The sequence below is a fragment of the Vulpes lagopus genome, chromosome 5 (genome assembly GCF_018345385.1).
Source record: "Vulpes lagopus strain Blue_001 chromosome 5, ASM1834538v1, whole genome shotgun sequence".
NCBI classification, from domain to species: Eukaryota; Metazoa; Chordata; class Mammalia; order Carnivora; family Canidae; genus Vulpes; species Vulpes lagopus.
In genome coordinates, this window is record NC_054828.1 from 64,041,085 (window position 1) to 64,064,967 (window position 23,883).

At 34.0% G+C, this 23,883-nt stretch overlaps 1 protein-coding gene across 6 annotated transcripts in view; it reads right to left on the bottom strand.

Moving 5' to 3' along the window:
- USP15 (ubiquitin specific peptidase 15) overlaps positions 1-23,883 on the bottom strand; it is a 121,850-nt gene that overhangs the window by 67,805 nt on the left and 30,162 nt on the right. For 5 of the 6 annotated variants that reach the window (XM_041755030.1, XM_041755029.1, XM_041755034.1 and 2 more), the window contains exons 3-6: positions 22,559-22,689; positions 12,313-12,439; positions 6,016-6,161; positions 311-372 (exon numbers count right to left, since the gene is read on the bottom strand). In XM_041755030.1, coding sequence (XP_041610964.1) covers positions 311-372; positions 6,016-6,161; positions 12,313-12,439; positions 22,559-22,689 — 466 coding nt within the window. Of the gene's footprint in view, positions 1-310; positions 373-6,015; positions 6,162-12,312; positions 12,440-13,116; positions 13,173-22,558; positions 22,690-23,883 lie in introns of those variants that run through there. The other variant, XM_041755031.1, reaches the window with a different exon arrangement.

Consider the following 23,883-nt stretch of genomic DNA (forward strand, 5'->3'; position numbering starts at 1 on the left):
ACATATTATACAATGCAACATAATATTAACAACATATGTATACTGCACCTTATTCTAAGAGATTTGAAAAAAAATTAAAGATTTGAATTAGAAGCCTTTTTAATTATAGCATGTGAATTATTATTTTTTATAGCATATTAATTTAAATGCAAGTTTAGGTAACTTCTATCCTGAAAATAAAATTTAAAATATGAAGTAGATACATATACTTACAACATAAATTTAGTATCTTCTATCATTTTGGATTTTGTTATCTGAAATCAAAGGCTTCAAAATCATGCAGTCAGCCATAAAAAGTGAGAGCACTTACTTAGGAGCAGAAGGACCCCTTGGCCATGTTCCATCTTCATTTTTCTGTTCTATCACTAACACCTGTAAATATGACACAACAGAAGAGTGTTTTTCCTGAACTCTGAAGTTAAAATAGCTTTTTAAGGATTAGATGGATATACTAAGAAACTAAAGTAAATCTGGAATTATTTAAAGGGCAGCGCAGACAAGGTGAGGAGGTATTTGCATCTTGATTTCAAAGCTGGGCAATATAAATAGAATATAAATTCCCGGAGTTTAGAGGGGTATGTTTTCTACTTCTTTTCTATTTACAGGTTGTAACACAGTACCATGCAAAAAAAATTAGAGCTCAACAAATGGTTACAGATGTTAAACATACTGATGTACAATCTTAGATAACTATTATTATGCAAATCCCGAAAACAGTGACACAGATAATTCCAAATTACAGATTATACATAATTTATTTGGGGCTTTAAAATTTGCCTTTATTTACATTATCACTGTAAAGTATACAATCTTTTAATATACAGAGACACATTTGTGAAAATCAGACTCAAGTCCTTATTGCAGCATGGTTAAGGCAGACAGCAACTCTAATAAAGGTAAAGTACTGGGCAAGGCAGAGGTATGCTTTATTCTAAAATATCCCAGAATCCTTCCTCTTATCTTCTAGTTTAAAAAAGTATTTCTTGGGGCAGCCCCGGTGGCACAGCAGTTTAGCGCCGCCTGCAGCCCGGGGTGTGATCCTGAAGACCCGGGATCGAGTCCCACATCAGGCTTCCTGCATGGAGCATGCTTCTCCCTCCGCCTGTGTCTCTGCCTCTCTCTTTGCTCTCTCTCTCTGAATGAATAAATAAATAAATCTTAAAAAAAAAAAAAAAAAAAGTATTTCTTGGGCAGCCCTGGTGGCGCAGCGGTTTGGCGCTGCCTGCAGCCTGGGGTGTGATCCTGGAGACCCGGGATCGAGTCCCACATCGGGCTCCCTTCATGGAGCCGGCTTCTCCCTCTGCCTGTGTCTCTGCCTCTCTCTCTCTTTGTCTATGAATAAATAAATAAGATCTCAAAAAAAAAATAAAATAAAACCTTTAAAAAAAAAAAGTATTCCTTCCAGTTTTTGCTATGGGTGAGTTTGGGCAAAGAAAAGAAACTAAGCAAAAATAACAAAATTAGCAAAATAAATATGCACTTATGTCAATAAGAAGTAAATTCAAGGCACTATAAAATTGAATACAGGGGATCCCTGGGTGGCGCAGCGGTTTGGCGCCTGCCTTTGGCCCAGGGCGCGATCCTGGAGACCCGGGATCGAATCCCACATCGGGCTCCCGGTGCATGGAGCCTGCTTCTCCCTCTGCCTATGTCTCTGCCCCTCTCTCTCTCTCTCTGTGTGACTATCATAAATAAAAAAAAAAAAAAAAAAAAAAAAAAAAATTTAAAATTGAATACATCCTAGATACTCACTTTCAATTCTTTTTCTTAAAGTTTCAATTTTGTAACCTACTTACATACTTTGAGCAAAATACTTTCATGGACTGTATGTTTCAGGCCATTTATAAGTTGGCATTTGAACCTAATCATGTAAAATGTAAGCCTGTTTCAGAACACAACAAATGATAAAACATCCAGAAAAAAAATGCATGGAACCAGGTTGTTGAAAGAGTATGTTAATTAAAATATTAAAGTTATCTTTTAAAAATTAGTATTTCCTTCATTCAAAAAACTTGTATGAAGTATATGTAGCATATAAAGAATAAGAACACTATGTACCTACTGTTACAAAGAGTAAGAACACTGTGTACTTACTATCCTATCCCTCCCTGATCATATTCTTCTCCCTTCCTATCATATACAGTTAAACATTCTCCTCAATTTTCTGATTTGATCATATACTTAGAAATTCATAAAACTAAATTTAGTGATTAAACTTCTGAAGAGTTTTCCATTAGAGCAACTTTTATGACATCCACATATGAACTACATATATGTAGAGAGAAAATATGCCCCAAAGTACATTGAAAGCTTTACAAATGAAATACATAAACTTCACAGGCATTTGGAAGACAAATCAGTTATAAAATGAAAGACATTAGTTATAAAAATTTCAAAGTTATGCATTTAGTAATATTGTTTATGATTTGCTTTTTAATGGAAGGTCCTAAAACTAAAGAATCAAATAAATATATCGGGTTGAACTGCAACATTTTAATTCCTAACAATATGTATAGTTAAGATTTTATGTTTTTATAATCACAGATATTGTTGAAGGCCATCAAAAATGTTAATATTCACTCCTTTATTTAAATATATTATTTTCTTTTTTTTTTCAAATATATTATTTTCTAACTAAAGTTTTGCTCATGGTTAAAACTTAGAAAATGAAAATTTTTGGGGGGTAAGGGGACAGGGTAACTGGGTGATGAACATTAAGGAGGGCATAGGATATAATGAGCACTGGGTGTTACATAAAGACTGATGAATTATTGACCTCTACCTTTGAAACCAATAATACATTATATGCTAATTAATTGAATTTAAATAGAATATGAAAAACAAAAAATAATTTTTAGAAAGGTTTCAAAATTTAATTATGTGTGTGCATGTGTGCGCGCATGCGTGCACACAAACACTCTTTAGCGAAAGAGAGACCACCATTTTTGGAGGGAAATTCTTCAATAACGTATCTTTGTTCGACTTTCTTAGGTTTCATTTTACTTTCAGTATCAGTAAAAATTTTTAAATGTCCACAGTAGGGGCACCTATGTGACTCAGTTGGTTAAGTGTCTGACTTGATTAAGCCCCACATCAGGCTAACCCCTCAGTGGGGAGGTCTGTTTGCCCCTCCCCTCTGCCTTCCCCCCTCCAAATAAATAAATAAATAAAATCTTTAAAACAATTATTGTTGACATCAGTGTTATGACCCAAGTTGTTTAAAATATCCAGAACAGAGGAAATTAATTTTTAGTAAATGCCTATCATACGTAGGCATTGTCACATATACATATGTATTGTATTAGGCTATAAAAACAGTGGTTTTCAGACTTATTTTAGCTATTAGTCTTAAGTGACATTTTTTAAAGGTTATTTATTAATGAGAGAATAAATGAATGAATGAATGAATGAATGAATGAATGAATGTTTTCTCAGAGAGAAAAGCAGAGACATAGGCAGAGGGAGAAGCAGGCTCCCTGCAGGGAGCCCAAACCAGGACTCGATTCCAGGACTCCAGGATCACAACCTAAGCCAAAGGCAGATGCTCAACTCTGAGCCACCGAGGTGCTCTCTTAAGTGAAATCATACAAAAAACTTTTATCTATTACAATCAAAATTAGAGTTAACCTGATTGAAGCTGGAGTAAGGAACTTGGAACTCTCATGGTTAGTCAATACTCCCCTCCTTTGCCAGCCAATTCCCTCTTTCACTCCTTAGTTACCACATGTAGGTCTTGAGATAGTTTCAGGAGTACAATTTGGAATACAAAGAATCATTTCTTTAAAACTTTTCAATGACTGAGCCTATGTAATGGCTTTTATTCTATCCATCATGTATATTAGAAAACTGAGGCTTAGATAATTTAAGTATTTGATTTTTTTTATTATTTTTTAAATTTATTTATGATAGAGAGAGAGAGAGAGAGAAGCAGAGACACAGGAGGAGGGAGAAGCAGGCTCCATGCAGGGAGCCCGATGTGGGACTCGATCCCGGGACTCCAGGATCGCGCCCTGAGCCAAAGGCAGGCGCTAAACCACTGAGCCACCCAGGGATCCCAGTATTTGATGTTCTTGATAGGAAGGCATTTATATGATTGCAGGGGACAGTAAATTATTTTAATAGGAAGGTTATATATCCTTAAGAACATCTGACCGTTTGAAATAATGTTTTAAATAGCATGCTTTAAATTTTCTAGATTTTGCAACAGTTATTTTCTGACTGATGGTAAGTGAAAGTAAACATTATCCTGGACTTTTCTTTTTCTTTCTTTTTAAGATTTGTTTTAGAGAAAAGACAGAGAGAGAGAGAGAGAGAAAGAAGAGGGAAAGGCAGGAGAGAGAGAGAATCTCCAGCAGGCTCCCCACTGAGGGCAAAGCCTGTTGCAGAGCTCAATCTCACAACCCTGAGACAATGACCTGAGCTGAAGTCAGATGCTTAACCGACTCAGCCACCAGGCACCCCTGTCAGACAGAAGAAAATAAAACAGAAGAAAAATAAAAATCTTCATATATTGGAGCACCAGGCTCTGTGTTAGGTACTAAAAATAAAAACAAAAATAAACAGGGATCCCTGGGAGGCTCAGCGGTTTAACGCCTGCCTTTGGCCCAGGGCGCGATCCTGGAGTCGCGGGATCGAGTTCCACGTCAGGCTCCTGGCATGGAGCCTGCTTCTCCCTCTGCCTGTGTCTCTGCCTCTCTCTCTCTCTCTCCAAGTCTATCATAAATAAATAAAAATTAAAACAAAACAAAACAAAAACAAAAATAAACAGACACAAAATCCAACTAAAGCAGGGAACTCATAATCTAGAGGGGAAGCTCAACATATAAATAAAATACAAAATGAATGACACAAACAACATATACATAAATCACTGTGAGTTTAAGGGAGTGATTTTTTTTCTCCTAAGTAAAAACCTCCTTTACCTCAAACAGATATTGAGAAAAATAGATCAGGAAAGGCTGAAGAGATGATGTGACATTTGAGCTGGAATCTGAAGAATGACAATCTGATCTGGTTAGACTACATGATAGAATGGAAAGGTTAATTTGAGTATTTTGATGTTTAAAAAGACTTTTTACTGGATGGATGCAGGCATTGGGAAGAAGGGTTCAACAGGCAGATGGAATAACACAGATGGAAAGCACAGGAGTTGGGAATAGCACAGTATGCTTAGGGAACTATAAGCAGTTCAGTTTGGTATTGTTGAGTATGGGTCATGAGGCAAGGATAATCTAAAGATGCTGGAAAACTAGCCTAAAAGGTCAAACCTTGATTTGCATGCTGTGTTAAGTGCCTGAACTTTATTCTATAAACTGTTAGGGAACCAGGACAGTTTATAGTAAGGAAACATCAAGGCTTACATTTTAGAAAGAGTGTTCTAGCAGAAATATGGAAGACTGAGAATGGACATGCGAAAGACTAGATGCAGGGGACCTGGTAAGACACTACTGAAACAAAGGTTTGATAATGGAATAGAGAGACTAATTCAAGAACTTGCTGATTGTGTCTAAATGTCTTCGTTTCCTAACACATTCATTTCTTTGGATTGTATTATAAAGACACACCCAATTGGGGGTTGATACCTTACCAAGGGCTGGTAAACTACAGTTCACTTAGCTCAGATTGCTTTTGTAAATGAAGCTTGTTGTTTACATATTGCCCATGACTACTTTTGTGTTATTATAATGGCAGAGTTGCAGTTGCGACAGTGATCATAAGAGCTACACAGCCAAAAATATTTACTATTTGATTCTTTACAAAAAGTTCGCTGACCCATCTTACTATATTAGCTGGGTTTTTGATGGAAAATTTCTTTTTACAAAGTAGGTTATTCCCAAGCTCAAGGAGGAAACCCAAAAGTTATTGGTAGTGATCAGCAGGAACAGGGATGAGTTACAAAGAGGAAGCCAGAGACAGTAGAGCCCATTATAGATTGTCAAGATATTCCCAAAGTTTGTGACTCCAAAAAGCTTCATGTATAGTATGCTTAAAATAAACAGTACTGCTAAACAATACCTGTCCTTGGTATAAACCAGCATCCTGAATGGTGCTGTCTGGCTTATTCAGTGGTTCAAATGTATTACTCATGTATTTGTTCCACAATCTGGTCTCCTTTTCATCTGGAATATTGAAGATTTTTCTTATTTCCTTTTCAATTGTATCTAGATTTAAGGAGGAAAGATATATAAATATAATAAATATTTTAAAATATACCACATAGAGCTAAGTGCTCACCAGCATAAAAATCCTAAATTTAAAATAATGAAATAATAGCAAGAAGAGATGAACAACTATGCAGGACATATATAAAGAACAATAAAGACAACCTGGTGTGCTTCTAAGGAACAAAATGGTAATTATAACTCTGACAGATAATTACTTGGGGAAACTAAGATCTCTCAAGAGAGAAGAGTTCAATCACATAATCCTACAGTATAATTTATATTATACAGAATAATCTTAACTTTTTACACATTATAAATTCAATATATTTTCTGATATGTTGGACTTAGAAAAAGTATGAGTCAGAGATGCTATAGATAGAAAATATTTTTACCGTAATATAACCAATTTTAGGATAATTTATATTAAATTGAATATACTTATAGTTTAGATAGTTAACTAAAATTAAGTAGAATATATGGACACAAAGGAAAGTGTCTTCTTAAAAAGATTTTATTTATTCATGAGAGACACAGAGAGAGAGAAAGAGAGAGAGGCAGAGACAGAGGCAGAGAGAGAAGCAGACTCCATGCAGGGAGCCCCACATGGTACTCGATCCCGGGTCTCCAGGATCACACCCTAGACTGAAGGTAGTGCTAAATCGCTGAGCCACCCGGGCTGCCCCAAAAGTGCCTTCTTTGAAGGGATCTCTGTACTGATAAAAATTTGTTTTCACAGTAAAATCATATATTTTCCTCATTTGTAAATCAATTATTTGAATGGAAAAAGTCTTTTTTAAACTGGAGTAGTTATAAAGTAAGACACAGGAATACCCACATATTTGAGAGTAGAGATGTAATTAAGTTTCAGTGTGATACAATTAAATGAATCTTCAAAATTTTTAAACATAAGAGATATTAGAAAATATTATTTTTTTAAGAAAATATTATTAAATCTGATGAATTCTAGTCAATAACTTGCCTACCTTAGACTCAAGAAAACGGTAAAATACCTTATGACGTATGATGAAATATAAAATACTTCGACATTTTAGAATACCTGGTTAGTTTGGGAAAGAAACATTATTTATAACATACTAAACCTATTAACATACATTCTCTGAAGAAACCTTAAATCATTAAGTCCTACATCATTAAATTTAGTCTAATAATACTATTTATGTTTTACTTAGCAGTTGAAGTTCTTTAATAGTCTTACAGTCAATGAGATTTTGATTAAGACATTAAATAGGAAATTTTATAGTGTATCTGAAAACTTAGAGCAAATTAGCCAGAATATTTAAATACTTATATAATAAATATGCTAACAGGACTGTTTTCTATTTTAGCAGACTGATGTTTTTCTTTTTGTCCTTTTTATTCAAGTGTAAATATATACAGAAAAAATGCACAGGTCATTAGAGTAAAATGATAAATTTCCAAAGTGGACACACCTATGTATTCAGCACACAGATGAAGAAACGGAACATTATGTAGGAAGGAGGCTAGAGGAAAAGCTGAGGAAGGGAGGTCATTTTAGTCTTTCTAATAAAAATGAGTACTTTTTTCCTGATTGCACATATAATTCTTGCTCATTGCAAAAATTCAGGAAATACAAATAAAAATGTCTACAGACAACCACTGTTAACATTTTGATATTTCTTCTTTCAGACATTTATTAATATACACAGATATTTACATACATAATACCCAATACATACACACATATGGGAATTTCCTCTTCATTGAGTTTCGAAGCTACTTACATATTGGGTAAGAACATTAAAGGCAGAAGAAAGGAGTGTAAAGGGCCCTGAGGTGAGAATATATCTGGCTTCTTTTAGAACAGCATGATGCACCAATGTGGCTAAAGTGAAATGAGCAAGGTTGGAAATGAGATCTTTATGTAGAATCTTGTGAGCTATGAAAGTATTCCATTTTATCTGAGTAAGAAGAGAACTCCTATCTGAGGAGTTTTGAACAGAGAAGTAGCATAATCTGGTATTTTAAAAATTCACTTTTGGGCAGCCTGGGAAGCTTGGCGGTTTTAGTGCCACCTTCAGTTCCAGGGCGTGATCCTGGAGACCCGAGTATGAGTCCCATGTCGGGCTCCCTGCATGGAGCCTGCTTCTCCCTCTGCCTGTGTCTCTGCCTCTCTCTCTCTCTCTCTCTCTCTCTCTGTGTGTGTCTTTCATGAATAATATAAAATCTTTAAAAAAAAAAAAAAGATTTAAAAGTTCACTTTGCTGCTAGTGAAAAACTGCAGAATGTCAAGGTAGGAGACTAGGCTCCTACGGCAATCAAAACTGAGGAAGAAACAATGTTAAGTGGTCAGACTAAGAACAGATTCTGAGGGGAATGCTTATAAGATATGCTGCTAGATTACATGCAAGGTGAGAAACAAAAAATCTGAATGATATCAAGGTTTTTAGTCTGAGCCACTGGAGGAATACAAGTGGCAATTACTCAGATGGGGAAGAATAACAGGTAGCAGATTTGTGTGTATGGAGGGGGAGGACTTTAGTTTCATACATGTTATATCTTGAGATTCCCATCAGACAGAAGTAAAGCTACAGAAAGACTGAAGCTGGAATTTAGAGTTCTGTGCAAGAGATATAAATTCAAAAGATATCAATATGCAGAAAGTATTTAAAAAGCTAGGACATGGAAGGAAATCACCAAAGAAAAGAGGAAATTCAAGGACTAAGCATGGCAACACCCTGATGTTTTGAGATCAGGAACATGAAGAGGATGTTTTCAGATTCTCTGAGAAAATGCAGGCAGTGAAAATCTGTACCATGGAAGCCATGTAAAAAGAATTTATTTCTAGATGGAAAAGTGAATAAATGTTAATTTTTGCTGGCAGGTTAAGAAAATGGAAGCCTGAAATTACCATTAGATTTATCAATGTAGTAGTAGTCAGAGACCATCATAGAAGCAGTGCCAAGGGAGTGGTAGGTCTGAATGTCTGATGTGGCAGAGTCAAATGAGAATGGGAGGTAAGTGGTAGCCAGAAAGAAGGATATTCAAATTGAGATCCACCAAGTACAGTTACAGATAACATCAGTGTAGGGTATAGCTAGATAACTGATGACTGAAGCTGGAGACAGATAAAGATCGCCAGAGTTGAGAAAGTCAAAGTACTGAGTGTGTGTATATTTTTCCATATGTGAATCTGACTCTCTCAAGCAGTTAATGAAAAGCTTACGGAGGTAGAAAAATATTAATTCATATAATAAAAATAATTGTTGTGACAAGCACTTCCAGTAAGAACATTCAAGAAGTTAAACAATTCTATTAATAAATTTTACGTAAATATAAAGCACTGTTCAATAACTTTTATAATAGAAATTATTTTTTCAGTATATCCCTAAAGAAAAAATAAAAACCAAATTTTGTATTCCTTATTGGAAGATGTTCTATACCCAAATATGTAAATTTAAGGAGAAAAATACTCAAAGGCAAGATATTTTGGCTCTGAATGAGGTAAATTATTTGGCTCTTGCCTATGACAACTATCTTATAAGTCAGTGTAGTATTAGCTGAAAATGAGACATTTTATTAATTTGTAGAAAACAGGTACTTCTATTTCATAATTCTATTTATATAACATTTAGCTATGTTTTATGCATATAAGTATTTGAATCATTTTTAATCAAGATGAGACCACAGAGGAAAATATGCATCCCATGTTTCCTTTCTTATTATCCCAATTTTTTATTATTTCAACACTCACTTCCTTTAGAAAAACAAAATCAGCCCATTTAAAGTTTGTGCAGATTGTCTAAGGTGGCAACTAAGAGATGAGACTGTGTGGAGTTCAAACATTGACTCTTTCACTTAGGAGCAAGGGTGAACCTAAGTTATTTAACTTTCCTAAGCCTCGACTTCATCACTTATCCAATGAAGACACAGTATTGTTGAGGTTTAAATAACAAACTTCCTGAGAAGTGTCAAAAACACAGTAAGTATTCCATAACTGTTAACTACTATAACTATAATCATGAGGTCTCTAAAATTCCCAGTCTGATTTCTGCAAAATCTTTTGCTTAAACTAAGAGCAAATTTGCTCTAATACAGACTTTTAAAAACTAAGACCTACAGTAAGAAACCGTGACCAATATACACGTGTTGCTATTTTCTACTGATATTTTCCATTTTATTCTTTTTACTCTCAAAATATGTAATGACCACCCAGTCTTGACAAACATGGCTCTAATTCAGTTAAAAAAAAAAAAACTTTAGCTGTGCAAAAATTCAGTTCATTCACAACTTTAAGGTATATATTCAATGTATGTAGCTTTTAAAGTATTAATAAATTTAAACTATGTTGATTAAAATCTATGCAAATCATACAGTTTTTGAAGCAGAGATTCTTTATATTTTTTTTTTTTTATTGCAGAGATTCTTTATAAACCACCTATTTCCTTGACAAATTCTTACTACTTAATGCTAGAACTCTATAATGCTGGTACTGAATTCAGAAATTAAACAAGCTGATCTTCAAATAAGGAGTTAAAATAATTATTCAGTGAACTACTCTTCTAAAATAAGATTTCTGATTGTCTCACATTTATAATTTTTCTATAGAAATGAGCTAAGGAGAAAAGGAAATATGTAACTTTTAAAATAACTAGAAAATGTGATCTGTATGAAGTATTTTAAGTAGCTTCTCATTTATAATTTGCTCAAAATTTCAGATTAGTTTTTGATTTAATTTTGATAGACCACCTTTGTTAGACAGGTGATTCTTATTGTGCATACTTTAATATCATGATTAATGGTTTTATACATATTGAAAACTTGCAGTTTTTAGTATATAGAAATGTTTTATTTTCCTGAGTATGTTCCACATATCTAGAAGTTAAAAAGTTAAGCAATTATACATGTTAATACAATGATATTTATACATGGAATTACTAATATTTTAAGCATTCATTTTAGAAAGAGAAGTTTACTAAACTGCATTACAAACTTACAAATATTCTAGGAAAAGAGGGAGAAAACAGAAAATTCCTACATAATATTCTATTTGGTAATATTCATTTAGGATTAACCAAGCACTGGGTATCAAAGAATGGTGTTATTTCATGAAAAATACTGGTTTATAAGGATCTTCTGCTGTGAAATGGTAAGTGGTGAAAGTCAAAATTAAGTATTTTTTTACTTTTAACCAAAGTATACCTAATGATTGGTTTCAGCAAAGAAAGTTATAAATTTGTTAATCTTTTTCTTGCTGAGAAGTTCTACATTAACTGCTATGTCTCCCTTGTCTGTTTACACTTTCCAACATCAATGTTCTTAACCAATAATCTTGTTTCCCAAAAACTTTATTTGAAAATATGTACATTTGGTAATTCTTATTTTGAGCTGTGATTTATCAAAAGGTACTGCAATTTTGTTATTAAACCCATAATAACTTATTTTTAAAAATCTCATTCAACATATTCTTGATCTTAAACTAAAATCTGGCTTTTAAATACAATAAAAATACATATATTTCAATAAATACTTATATGTATAGATACATAAATATAGAAGTATATGCAGATATATAAATATAGAGAGGGGGTTGGATACATTTCTATTTGGGATGGTAATTTCCTAACCTACTCACTGTTAAGAAAGAAAAAAAAAAATCAATTTGTCATAAAAAATGTTAATAAGTCTACTGCCTTATCTAATTAGCTACTTAATTTGCATTTAGAGTCCAGAGAATAAACAAAAAAAAAAGTTTGTCATTTTCCATGCTAAGAATGGGAAACATTATTATTCCTACCATTAGGGATATCTATATTACATTACCTGAAAAAGCCTTAATTTCATCAACTTTTTATTTTTACTTACAGTTCTACTTTATATTCATGTTATAAACATTTACTTTTCCAAATGCTCAATTAAAAACATAATTATTTGATTTTGTAAAAAGTAAAATGGCACAAATAATAAACTCACCTAATAATGTAAAGTAGAACTAGACATGATAAATAATTCAACTCTAGGCTAAGACATATTGCACCAAGGTTGGAAATCTGTAATGTTGAAGTACAAACCCTTAAAAAGGTTATCATCCTAGTAACATATAAAAAATAAAATTACAACTAAATTTCTAATAGCAATGGTTTAACAAAGAGACAGGATCTTGCATTACCTATTGTGTCAGCTTTACTAAATCTTCGAGTTACAACATTATTCATGTTTCCATTTTCACAGAGCTTCAATTCTGTGAGATATACTTCTACTTTGCAGTGCTTTACAAACATACCCTGTTCAACCACCTAAAAACCAAAACAAATCAGTGTTAGCTATAGCTCATATTTCACTGTCTCTAATAACAATATATTTCTCTAAAGAGGCTTTAGAAAAAAACTGCATATCTCCAAAGAAAAGTAACTATTAAAAACTGTCAAAATAAAATATGAGATACTAGATGCTCGAAAAAGCCAGAAATATATTTGGCATATTTAGCAGAATATGAATAATTATATGAAAGATTAACAGAAAGTTTGGAAAGGCATTCAACTCATCTATGAAGATACAGCATACTATAAATAATGAATACATTCAGTATTAATAGTGAGAAAGTTTACCCCCAATGTAAATACAGCTCTCATTAATGATCCAGACCTACTTCAAGCTTTTACTTGATTTCAAGCAGGAAACCTTTAAAAATTATAAATTTTATAAAATTTCAGTTAGCAACAGCTAACTCTATATGTTAAATCACTCTATATGTTAAAATAAACCTTTTAAAATAACTCCAAATTACTGCTGCCAAATTATTCAGCTATGGCCTGTAACTGATACGTTAGTTTTCCATCCTAAGATGACTTTGTTTGACCTTTAAATCACTCTTAGTAATTCTATGCAGCAAATGGAAAAAAAAAAAAAAAAAGCTGCTAAACATGCAAGCAACAAAGCGGAAAAAGAGAAAATATGTATATATTAGGGTCACCTTTTAAGTACGTATATTTCCTTTTGATCTTCTAAAGGTTAACTGTAGGATTTCAGTCATGAATACTGTTTCTGAAAATAGTAATCAGTCTGATATGTGATACATTAGACTAATATGGCTAAAGGGAGGCTCCAAATGCCTGCTGTAACTCACAAGCTTAGCATCAATTCAGTAATGGACCTACAGATTTGTCTTTCATTTGCAGGGAAATTGTTTAAGTTCAAAAAATTCAAATGTAGTTTAGCTAATATTTAATGTCCAATCCAACACTAATTTTTTATAATACTTTGTAATTTATATTTTCTTAATTATACTTGTTACATTCACATTTCTAAAAGAGGTGACAGCCTATACCTCTCCAGCTCTTCATTAATTTTACAAACTAATATATAAACTGTCTTCTAACTAATGAAATTTGTTTTAAATCTCTTATGCTTCATTTTGAGATTAAGAATGTAGCAAAAGATACCATATCATTTAATTTTATAGGATTATATGTAGCTATATTTAAGTAGAAAAACTAGAAATACATTCCTATCAGAAATTTTTGCTCTGGGACTCAATATCTGAGTAACAATCCTAAAACAATATTAGTACTAATCATTAATAGGTTGCTGAAACTGAGGTGCCTAGAGGCCTCATTGTTTTTTGGAGAAAAATGATCAACAATAGAGCAGGTAATGGCATAACAAAACAGGATAAAATAACAAAAAAGAAAATCTCTCATTATGATTTATATTAAGATATATTTTTCTAAACCAAGCATAGTTTTTTAAAAATGAAGATTAGGGCAGCCCCGGTGGCGCAGCGGTTTGGCGCCGCCTGCAGCCTGGAGTGTGATCCTAGAGACCCAGGATTGAGTCCCACATTGGGCTCCCTGCACGGAGCCTGCGTCTCCCTCTCCCTCTGCCTGTATCTCTGCCTCTCTCTGTCTCTGAATAAATAAATAAAATCTTAAAAAAAAAAAATAAAAAATAAAAATGAAGATTAATATTCATAACATCGATAGACTCTTGTAAAGAATCTGGTGATTTAACTGTTAGAAAGTCACTGTAAATAATGAAAACAAAACACCAAGATTATTTCAAAATCCACTTTGAGTTTCAGGATTTTTCTAACCATTATTTTTCTTCCCACCAACAATATCTTATATTGTTAAAACTCTCATCATCAGTACTCAGATACCACTATTATCAGATACTTTACTACTTCCAAACGTAGTGTATTAAGAAGCTATTATTTTTTTTAAGATTTTATTTATTTATTCATGAGAGACACAGAGAGAGAGAGCAGAGACACAGGCAGAGGAAGAACCAGGCTCCTCAAGCAGAGCCCAGTGTGGGACTCGATCCCCAGACCCGGGATTATGCCCTGAGCCGAAGGCAGACGCTCAACCACTGAGCCACCCAGGCGTCCCAAAAAGTTGTTCTTTTAGAGAAAATATGAGTTTGTCCTCCCAACTATTTTTTTTTATCTCTTGTCCTCCCAACTATTTTTATTTGAAGAACCACACTATATGAAAAATTAAAACTAAGTAGCTAAGCAGAAAAAAATAGTGTATTTATGTATTAGTGTTATTACTATTATAGAATTATTTATTTATATAACATCTTTATATTTGTTTATATAAAATCTACTACCTTATTTAAAAAGCACTAAAAATGACCATTTAAAATACTGGTTATGAAGACTGTGTAACAGGAAGAAACAGGCTTATAAAAAACAATGTACAAGTTATATTTACCTAATTACTATGACAATTAAAATACACATTTGAAATAAGACTGGAACATGAATATTCAGAAATAATAGTTACGTTTCAGAATTAGAGGGGACCACCAAAATATTTTTTCTAAGTGAATTATAATATTATATTATTATGAACAAAGAGCAAGCATTAAGATGAAATCTGGCGGGATCCCTGGGTGACGCAGCGGTTTGGCGCCTGCCTTTGGCCCAGGGCGCAATCCTGGAGACCTGGGATTGAATCCCACATCAGGCTCCTGGTACATGGAGCCTGCTTCTCCCTCTGTCTATGTCTCTGCCTCTCTCTCTCTCTCTCTCTCTCTCTCTCTATGACTATCATAAATAAATAAAAAAATTAAAAAAAAAAAAGATGAAATCTGGCTTCCTGTCCAAAATTTAAAACTTATGGCTAGGGGACACCTGGGTGGCTCAGTGTTGGAGTGTCTGCCCTCAGCTCAAGGTGTAATCCCGAGACTGAGTCCCACATCAGGCTCCCCTCGAGGACCCTGCTTCTCTCTCTATGTCTCTGCCCCCCTCTCTCTCTGTATCTCTTATGAATAAATATTAAAAAAAATAAAACTTACGACTAGATAAAAATATTTCCATTAACTGATGGCCACAATGAAGGTACAGTCTCTACTAAATTAGTGAGGGGAAATACAAATTCATATTGAATTAAAATAAACATAACTTCTGTTTGTTTATTTTGCCATGAAATTAGAGAGCATTTTGTAGAAAACCATGAAATATATTGATAAACCTGATATACTTTTTATGCTTACTAGTGATAAAAATCAACAAGTAGAGAAGGATAACAACAAGCACAAAATCATAGGTGTTAATACTTTACAAACAAATTCTACATGTAAAAATTCCATTCACAAATATTTCAGGATATATTTCTTCAAAAAAAAGGACTCAAAACCATAATTCTGTATCACATCTAAAAAAAAAATAAAACTAATCCCTTCATATCAAATATCCAATCAATATTCTAATTGAACCAGTCTTATTTTTATTAAGATCCAAATAAAGCCCATACACTGCAATTGACTGCAATAAGATGCAATAATATCTAGCTGCCTCTCTTTTTTTGATGTTGGCAGGCATTAACCAGGGCCGAGATCAGGATGGGCAAGCTATGACCCACGGGCTACATGTGACTTGTCATCTATTTTTGTAAGTAATATTTTACTAGAACATAGTCATGCCCATTCATTTATATATCGTTTATGGATATACCCAAAACAGCAGAGATTAATACCTTCCACAGAGACTACTATATGGCCCTTTACAGAAAAAATTTGGTGACCACCCCCGACCCCAGGCATTATTTTATTTTTGATCAGTCTTCCCAGAATTGATATTTGTTTTACTGGTCTACTTTCACTGTTCTTTAGGAGTCAACTTTGTTCATTTAATATAGTTTTTACTCCTATTTTACGAATGTCTATTTATTATTATCATTTCTTGATTAGGCTTAATTTCCTTTTCTTCTCTTAACTTCTTGAGACAATAGATTTTGACTTTCTTCTTTTCTAATATATGCATCTAAGCTATCCCATTCCTTGTAAGAATGCCTTTAATCATTCTTTTATATTGTATTGTTATTATCATTGAGTTTAAAATGTTTAATTTTACTTTGTATTTCTTCTTTGACCTAAGGATTACTTTAGAAATATATTGTTCTGTTTCTAGAGAGTTAGGAGACAGTCTAGTTACTTTTTTGCTACTGACTTCTAAATTCCACTGGGGCAGAAAATACACTGAATAGTTTCTATCATTAGAAATATATTGGGGGAAAAAAAAGAAATATATTGGGATTTGCCTGATGGTACAGCAAAAGGTCAATTTTGGTAATAATTCCACTTAAGAAGAATTTGTATTCTGCATATACTAAGTGCAAGACATATCAATTAGGTCGTGCTGTTTAATCATGTTGTATAAATCTGCTTCCAAGATCAATCATGTGGTTGTTGGCAGTCCTCAGATTCTCTCCAGCTGTTGGTGGAGATTTAGTTCATTATTTGAGTGCCTCTATAGGATACCTACATGGCAATATGGCTTCACTCAGAGTGATTGACAGAAGAGGGAGAGAGTGAGTGCATGCGCACAAGAGCGCAAAAAAGCACTCCCCATCTTTTAGAAACTAATCCCAGGAGTAACATATTATTACTTCTGCCATATTTTGCTGGTCAAGACTAACTCCAGTACAATGTGAGAGATTACACAAGAGTATGAATACCAGGAGATGTATCACTGGGGAGCATTATGAGGGTGGCTACCACAGTCCACTCTCTGGCTCCCAGTAAGTCACAGTCCCTCCCCACAACATGCAAAAAGTACATTCACTACCTACAAAGCCCCCCAGTAGTATCACCCCTCCAAGTTCAGAAACTTGTCGTTTATATCTGATCCAGGTGCAGATAAGGATCCTTGGGTATAGCTTAAGCACGTTGAGTAAAGTTCTCTATAATTCTGTGAACTACAAGATGACTTTTCTGCACCACATATACCCAAAATAACATTGGTGGGGCATGCAGAAGATAATTTTTTAGATATTCCTGTTAAAAGGGGCAAGGAGGAAAGAGGAACAAAGGAGTCAATGGTCTACAGAAATTCTGAAATCTACCTGGGCAAATACTTATCCTTCATTAGGGCCTATTCTGCCCTTACCTGAAAATGACTCTTCACCACTTGATTCTGCTTCCTGAGTCCTACTATTTCCATGAAAGTTAGCATGTGTTTACAGATGAGTAAATTCTCAGTCTGACTCCTGCTTGTAGAAGTCTAGGAGACCTCTGATTTTACACTGTCCCTGCAGTCCAAGAAGATGTGGTTCTTGAAAACATCATAGGTCTCCAGTGGATCTAATTGCAGTCTAATTCCATTAGACAAAAAGTCACATCCACTAATGTCCTCTAGATATGTCCTATCCTGGTTTATGCTGAGAAGACTGAAGGGCAATACCCTTAAGCTTGTTAGAAGCCCTACTGTTCTTAGAAGTCACATGCTGAGAGGAAGTATGAAGTATACCCTGAAATTTTTTAAAGGGCCTTTTGTCTGAACAGGATTGTGAGGCACCACTTTTGATTTTTCTGAGGTCTTAAAAAGAATTTTACAGTTGTACCCTTGGCTAATTTAACCTTAGATCATGCTTTCCTGAGAGTGCCTTGTGTTTCATCTTGCTTGGGAATATATAGTTTCAGCATTGTTTGTGATCTGGAGAGGACAGAAATCCTTAAAGACTAGTAAGTATTAGCTCCTTTTTAAGAGCCTTTTCTTTAGTTTCTTTCTCTCTTCTTACATCTGACTCTACGCAGCACAAGAAAAATCAGGCAGTTTTGGCAGATCATTCAGCTCACTGGATATATTATTTACCTTTCAATTCATGCAGTTGACATGTTGCAAAACTTTCTGCTACCTTATAATAAAGATCACTTTGTCCTGGGTTCCAAAAAGATTTTCCTCACTTTCCTGTAAGTCCTCACTAGCAGCCTCCTCAAAGTCTACAATTCTACTAACCATTTATTCAAGGCACCTTTGGCTTTCATTAAAACTCTTACAGGTTTTTACAACTTCTACCTCCTGCCTGGTTCTAAAGCCACCACCACAATTCGAGTTTTGCACACTATTTCCAGGTACCAAAATTAGTTATCAGTTTTCTACTGCTGCATAATAAATCACCCCAAAACTCAGCAACTTACGAGAGTAAAATGTTATTTCACATAGTTTCTAAGGGTCAAGAATCTGGAGCAGCTTAGCTGGGTTGTTCTGGCTTGAGATCTCTTGAAAGATTGCTGTCAAGCTGTGGGCTGGGGCTTCAATTATCTGAAAGCAGAATGAGACTGGAGGATTCATTTCCAAGCTCATTCCCATGGCTGTTAGCAGGCCTCCATTTATCTCTACTGGTCAGAGATCTCAGTTCCTTACCATGAGCCCCACCACAGGGTGCCTGAGTATGCAGTTGAATTCCCAGAATGAGAAATGAGAGCAAGTGGGAGTGTGTACCCAAGGTGTCTTTTATAATCTGATCTTTTTTATTTTAATGAGGCAAAACTGACATATATATTAGTTTCAGATGTAAAACATGATTCAGTATTTGTCTATGTTGTGAAATGATCCCAGTAAGTTTAGTTAATATCCATCATCCTATTACAAATTTTTTTTCTTGTGATGAGAACATTTAAGGTCTACAGTATTATTAACTACAGTCACCATGCTATATATTACATATCCATAACTCACCTATTTTATAACTGGAAATTTGTACCTTTTGACTCCCTTGACTCTAAAATCTAATCTTGAAAGTGATATATCTACTATAACTTCTGCTATAGGTTACTAGCCACAGGAGACTACCCAAGCACATGGATATAAAGAGGAGAACATCGGAGGTAAAGTAGGAGGCTACTATTTCAATATATATGCAAGTATTATATATTTAAAATATATGCATATATTCATCCCAGTAAGAAATCACCAGCATTTTAAACAGTCTGCCTTAAGACTTATTCACAATATTTACTGTTGTCAGTCTACAGTTTTTCCTTTGTCTCCAAGCTTCCATATGGAATAATCTCCCTTCCATTCTGAAGACTGTTTTCTATTTCCTTTAGTGCAGGTCTGCTACTAACAAATTCAATCAAGTTGTTTACTTGAAAATAGTTTTCACCACCTAAAGGATCCTTTTCTGAAGAGTCCTTTCCTTTGTTACAGAAATCTAAGTTGGCAGTTATTTTCTTTCATCATGTTGAAGACCGTTACTTTTAAGCTTTCATTTCTCTTGAGAAATCATTGTTTATTCTTACTTTGAAAATAACAGACTTTCCTTTTTCTGGCTACTATTAGGAATTTTTTGCCTTTGCTTTTGAACAGTTTTAATGGGATGCTTTTGTTTCATAGATTTTTTAGCATGGGTTTCACGGCATTTCTTGACTCTATATAGCATGTCACCTTTCATCAGTCTTAGAAAATTTTCAGCTATTATTTTCTTTTTTTTTTTTTAATTTTTATTTATTTATGATAGTCACAGAGGGAGAGAGAGGCGCAGAGACACAGGCAGAGGGAGAAGCAGGCTCCATTCACCGAGAGCCCGACGTGGAATTCGATCCCGGGTCTCCAGGACCGCGCCCTGGGCCAAAGGCAGGTGCCAAACCGCTGCACCACCCAGGGATCCCTCAGCTATTATTTTCAATGTTACTTCTACCCTATTCCTTCCTTCTAAGAGCCTACTTCTTTTTTTTTTTTTTTTAAAGATTTTATTTATTTATTCATGAAAGACACAGAGGAGAGAGAGAGGCAGAGACACAGGCAGAGGAAGAAGCAGGTTCCATGCAGGGAGCCCGACGTGGGACTCGATCCCGGGACTCCAGGATCACGCCCTGGGCTGAAGGCAGGCGCTAAACCTAATCCCTGAGCCACCCAGGGATTCCCCTAAGAGCCCACTTCTATGTATATTAAATTTATGCACTGTGCTCCAATTTTCTTTGCTTATTTCTGTATATTCCATCCCACAGTCTCTCTAAGCTTTAGTCTGTATATTTTTCAACTGATGTTATTTAGTTTACAAATTTTCTCTGGTTCTACTTAGTGTTTTATTCAAATACTGAGCATTTACTTCTTAATCTTTTTATATTATTTATATATACATATAAAATATATATAAAATATATTTTAGAAGTATAGAATCACATTTAGATCTTAATAGTTTTGTCTTTCAACTACCTTATTTTTTAAAACATAATTAGCACAGTATTTTAAAGTTTCTATATAACTTCATTATCTGGATTCTTTATGAGTCTCTTTCTACTGTCTATTGTTTCTAACTTGGATTTGGGTTCCACTGTATCTCTTGTTCATTTTTGCCTATTCTGTCGTCGTTGTTTTAACTGAGTTTCTGACTCTATAAACAAAATATCTGAGAGATGATTTGAGGTCCAAAGAGATGGTTAACTTTGTTTTTGTATCCACCAGTCTTAGATTCCTCAATTCAATCAGAGATTAGTAAAATTCAACGTTGGGCTTCAGACCCTAAAATAACAGTTATCCTTTAAGTAAATTTCACTGTCACATGGGGCAAAGTAAAGATAATTTTACGCATACTAACATTTAAATATTATCTTACAGGTTGAATAAATTCAGACTATCTTATTAAAAATAAATATATGGCTTCCTAATAGAGAAACTTTGTTTCTTTCTACTAGTGTGAAGTTTTCATGATTTTTATTTTTTATGTATTTTATTTTTTTTAAGATGTATTTATTTATTTATTTATTTACTTACTTACTTACTTACTTATTTAAAAACACACAGAGAGAGGCAGAGACATAGGCAGAGGGAGAAGCAGGCTTCCTGTAGGGAGCCTGATGCAGGATTCGATCCCAGGACCCCGAGATCACGACTTGAGCCAAAGGCAGATGTTCAACCACTAAGCCATCCAGGCATCCCTGATTTTAATTTATTTAAATTCAATTTGCTATTAGATACAGATTTTAAGAAATCCTACTATGTGTTCTTTCAAAAAGTAATGCCAACAAAGTTGTTGTCTGTTTGCCATACCAAATACTTGTACAGTATAATATGCTATCTTCTATTAAGAGAAAATAAAAATGTATATCATTAAGGTTAAAGTAATATAGTTTAGCATATCTGAAAATATTCCAGGCACAGACTTTCCTTTATTCCAGGAAAAAACTTCTGCTAAGCAGTTTTAGAACTAAACAATCTATCCTTCAATTGATCAAAACAGTCAATTCTCTACCAACTACAGATATAACAATAAGTCATTTTACATGTATAAGGCTAGCATTCATAATGACAAAAATCCTAATTTTGAAATGGTTACAAGAGAAGGCTGAGTGAGGTTAAGGAACAAAACTAAACTGAACCAAATCAAAGGTACATTCACATTCTATTTAGAAACAAGATTTAAATTCTATAACTAAACCATCAATATATACATACAAATTCTTAATACAGCTACTCTGCAGCCAGTTATAAATAAATCCATGCATGGTTTGGTCTACTAGAGGTTTATACCCTTGTGTTACATACTTTGGCTTTTTAATCATTTCTGTGCAGAAAAAACCAACACAGATAAATAATTATATGCTCAGAGATTCTGGTCTCCAAATCCTACCTTCTTTCCCCTTCCCTGCCTGATACACTAACAAATACTTATCATGTAAGACTGGCAAATCTACTTTAAACATTTGGTATTCTGCTACAATGACATCTTCACTTTCATAAATGACTTTTTAGTTCCAAAAAGGAAAGATAATGGGCCATCTTTAATGTTTCTAGACTATAATTGTAAAACTTCTAGCACAGTGGTTAAGAAAACAGATTCCCAAGTTTCTAACTTGATGTGACTTTCTAAAAGACCCTGAGCTTCTCAACCTCTGTCCTCATTTCTCATCTATAAAATGAAGGTAATAATATTTACCCTATAGAGCTTCCTATGAGGATTAAATTATTAACTTAATAATTTGATATTTATAACAGTGGTTAGCAAATAGTTAATCCTCTACAGGTGTTAGCTGTTATTATTATTATTATTATACAGTGTTATAAAAAGTAACATTTTGATCTTTTTCTCCTAGAAGATTGATGAGGCTTCATGAGTCATTAAATTAACAATAATATGTGAACTATTTAAAAAAAATGATTTTATTCACTTATTCTAAATATGTACCTTTCGTGCTATTGGTTCCTGACCTTCCATCAATGTGTACCAGCTGACAAGTTTATTCCAGCCCTCAGTTGGCAATAGTATATAATCCAATTCATCAATAAGATGTTCCTTAAGTGACTGGGCATCACCATCTGCAAAGAAAAAAGTAAACTCAATAAATAAAAAGAAACAATAGTACATATATCTAAATACTTTAGTATAAACATCATACATTATTTAAACTCACAGAGACTAATATAAGTATTTAATGAATTCTGAAGAAAGCTCTGAAATTCACATATAAATCTACATTTTCAAAATATTTCAAACTGCTACTTTAAAGATACAATGTGGGGATCCCTGGGTGGCGCAGCGGTTTGGCGCCTGCCTTTGGCCCAGGGCGCGATCCTGGAGACCCGGGATCGAATCCCACATCAGGCTCCCGGTGCATGGAGCCTGCTTCTCCCTCCGCCTGTGTCTCTGCCTCTCTCTCTCTCTGTGACTATCATAAATAAATAAAAATTAAAAAAAAAAATTTAAAAAAAAAAAAAGATACAATGTGCACCAGTAGTCAATGAACAGTATTTAAAGACATAACTTTTTATAAAGCTTTTTAAAAAAATACTAAGGTGACCTTTAAAAAAATGCCAAGGGATCTGAAAGAAAATTTCCCAAATGTTTTAAGTAGGAGATCCTCCACATGGTAACACTGGTCATTCTAGTATTAGCTGATGAAGGAAATTCAGAAGCAAACAGATAACCTTTTAATGACCCTGAAGCATATGGGCTGGAAACCACAAAAGGGCATCTTATGAAAAAAATCATTATGCCAGAAGGCCCACGATCTAGATTCCTCCCCCAAAATCTCAAGCGGAAGTAGTCGTTCAAATGTAATGCTAATTCTATGATCATTATCAAATTTCTGGTTAAACTAAAAATTTAGTACAGGACAGGCCAGAGATCTAGAAGCAATACCATGAGTTACACATGACAGTCCTAATCTGAGACTTACTTATTATTATCTGGCCCTTTTACCTGACTTTTCAAAATACAGAAACAGATACAGTTCATTGAGTTATATACACCATAAAGTAGATTGAGCCAGTCTTAAATGAAAAAACATTGGAAGCAAAATTGTTCTCAGTAGCATCTCCATAATGAGAACACACTATTCCTAACTAGATGTAACATAAATCTAGAAATTGGAAAAATTCTGAAAGGATGGAGAGAAAGTTATTTATTCCATCTAGGATCAATCTATGGGCACAGAATTACACTAAACTTTGAGAAAAATCTTCCTTTAGAGCAGAAGTTATAAAACTTTAAATTGTATAATACAGACTTTA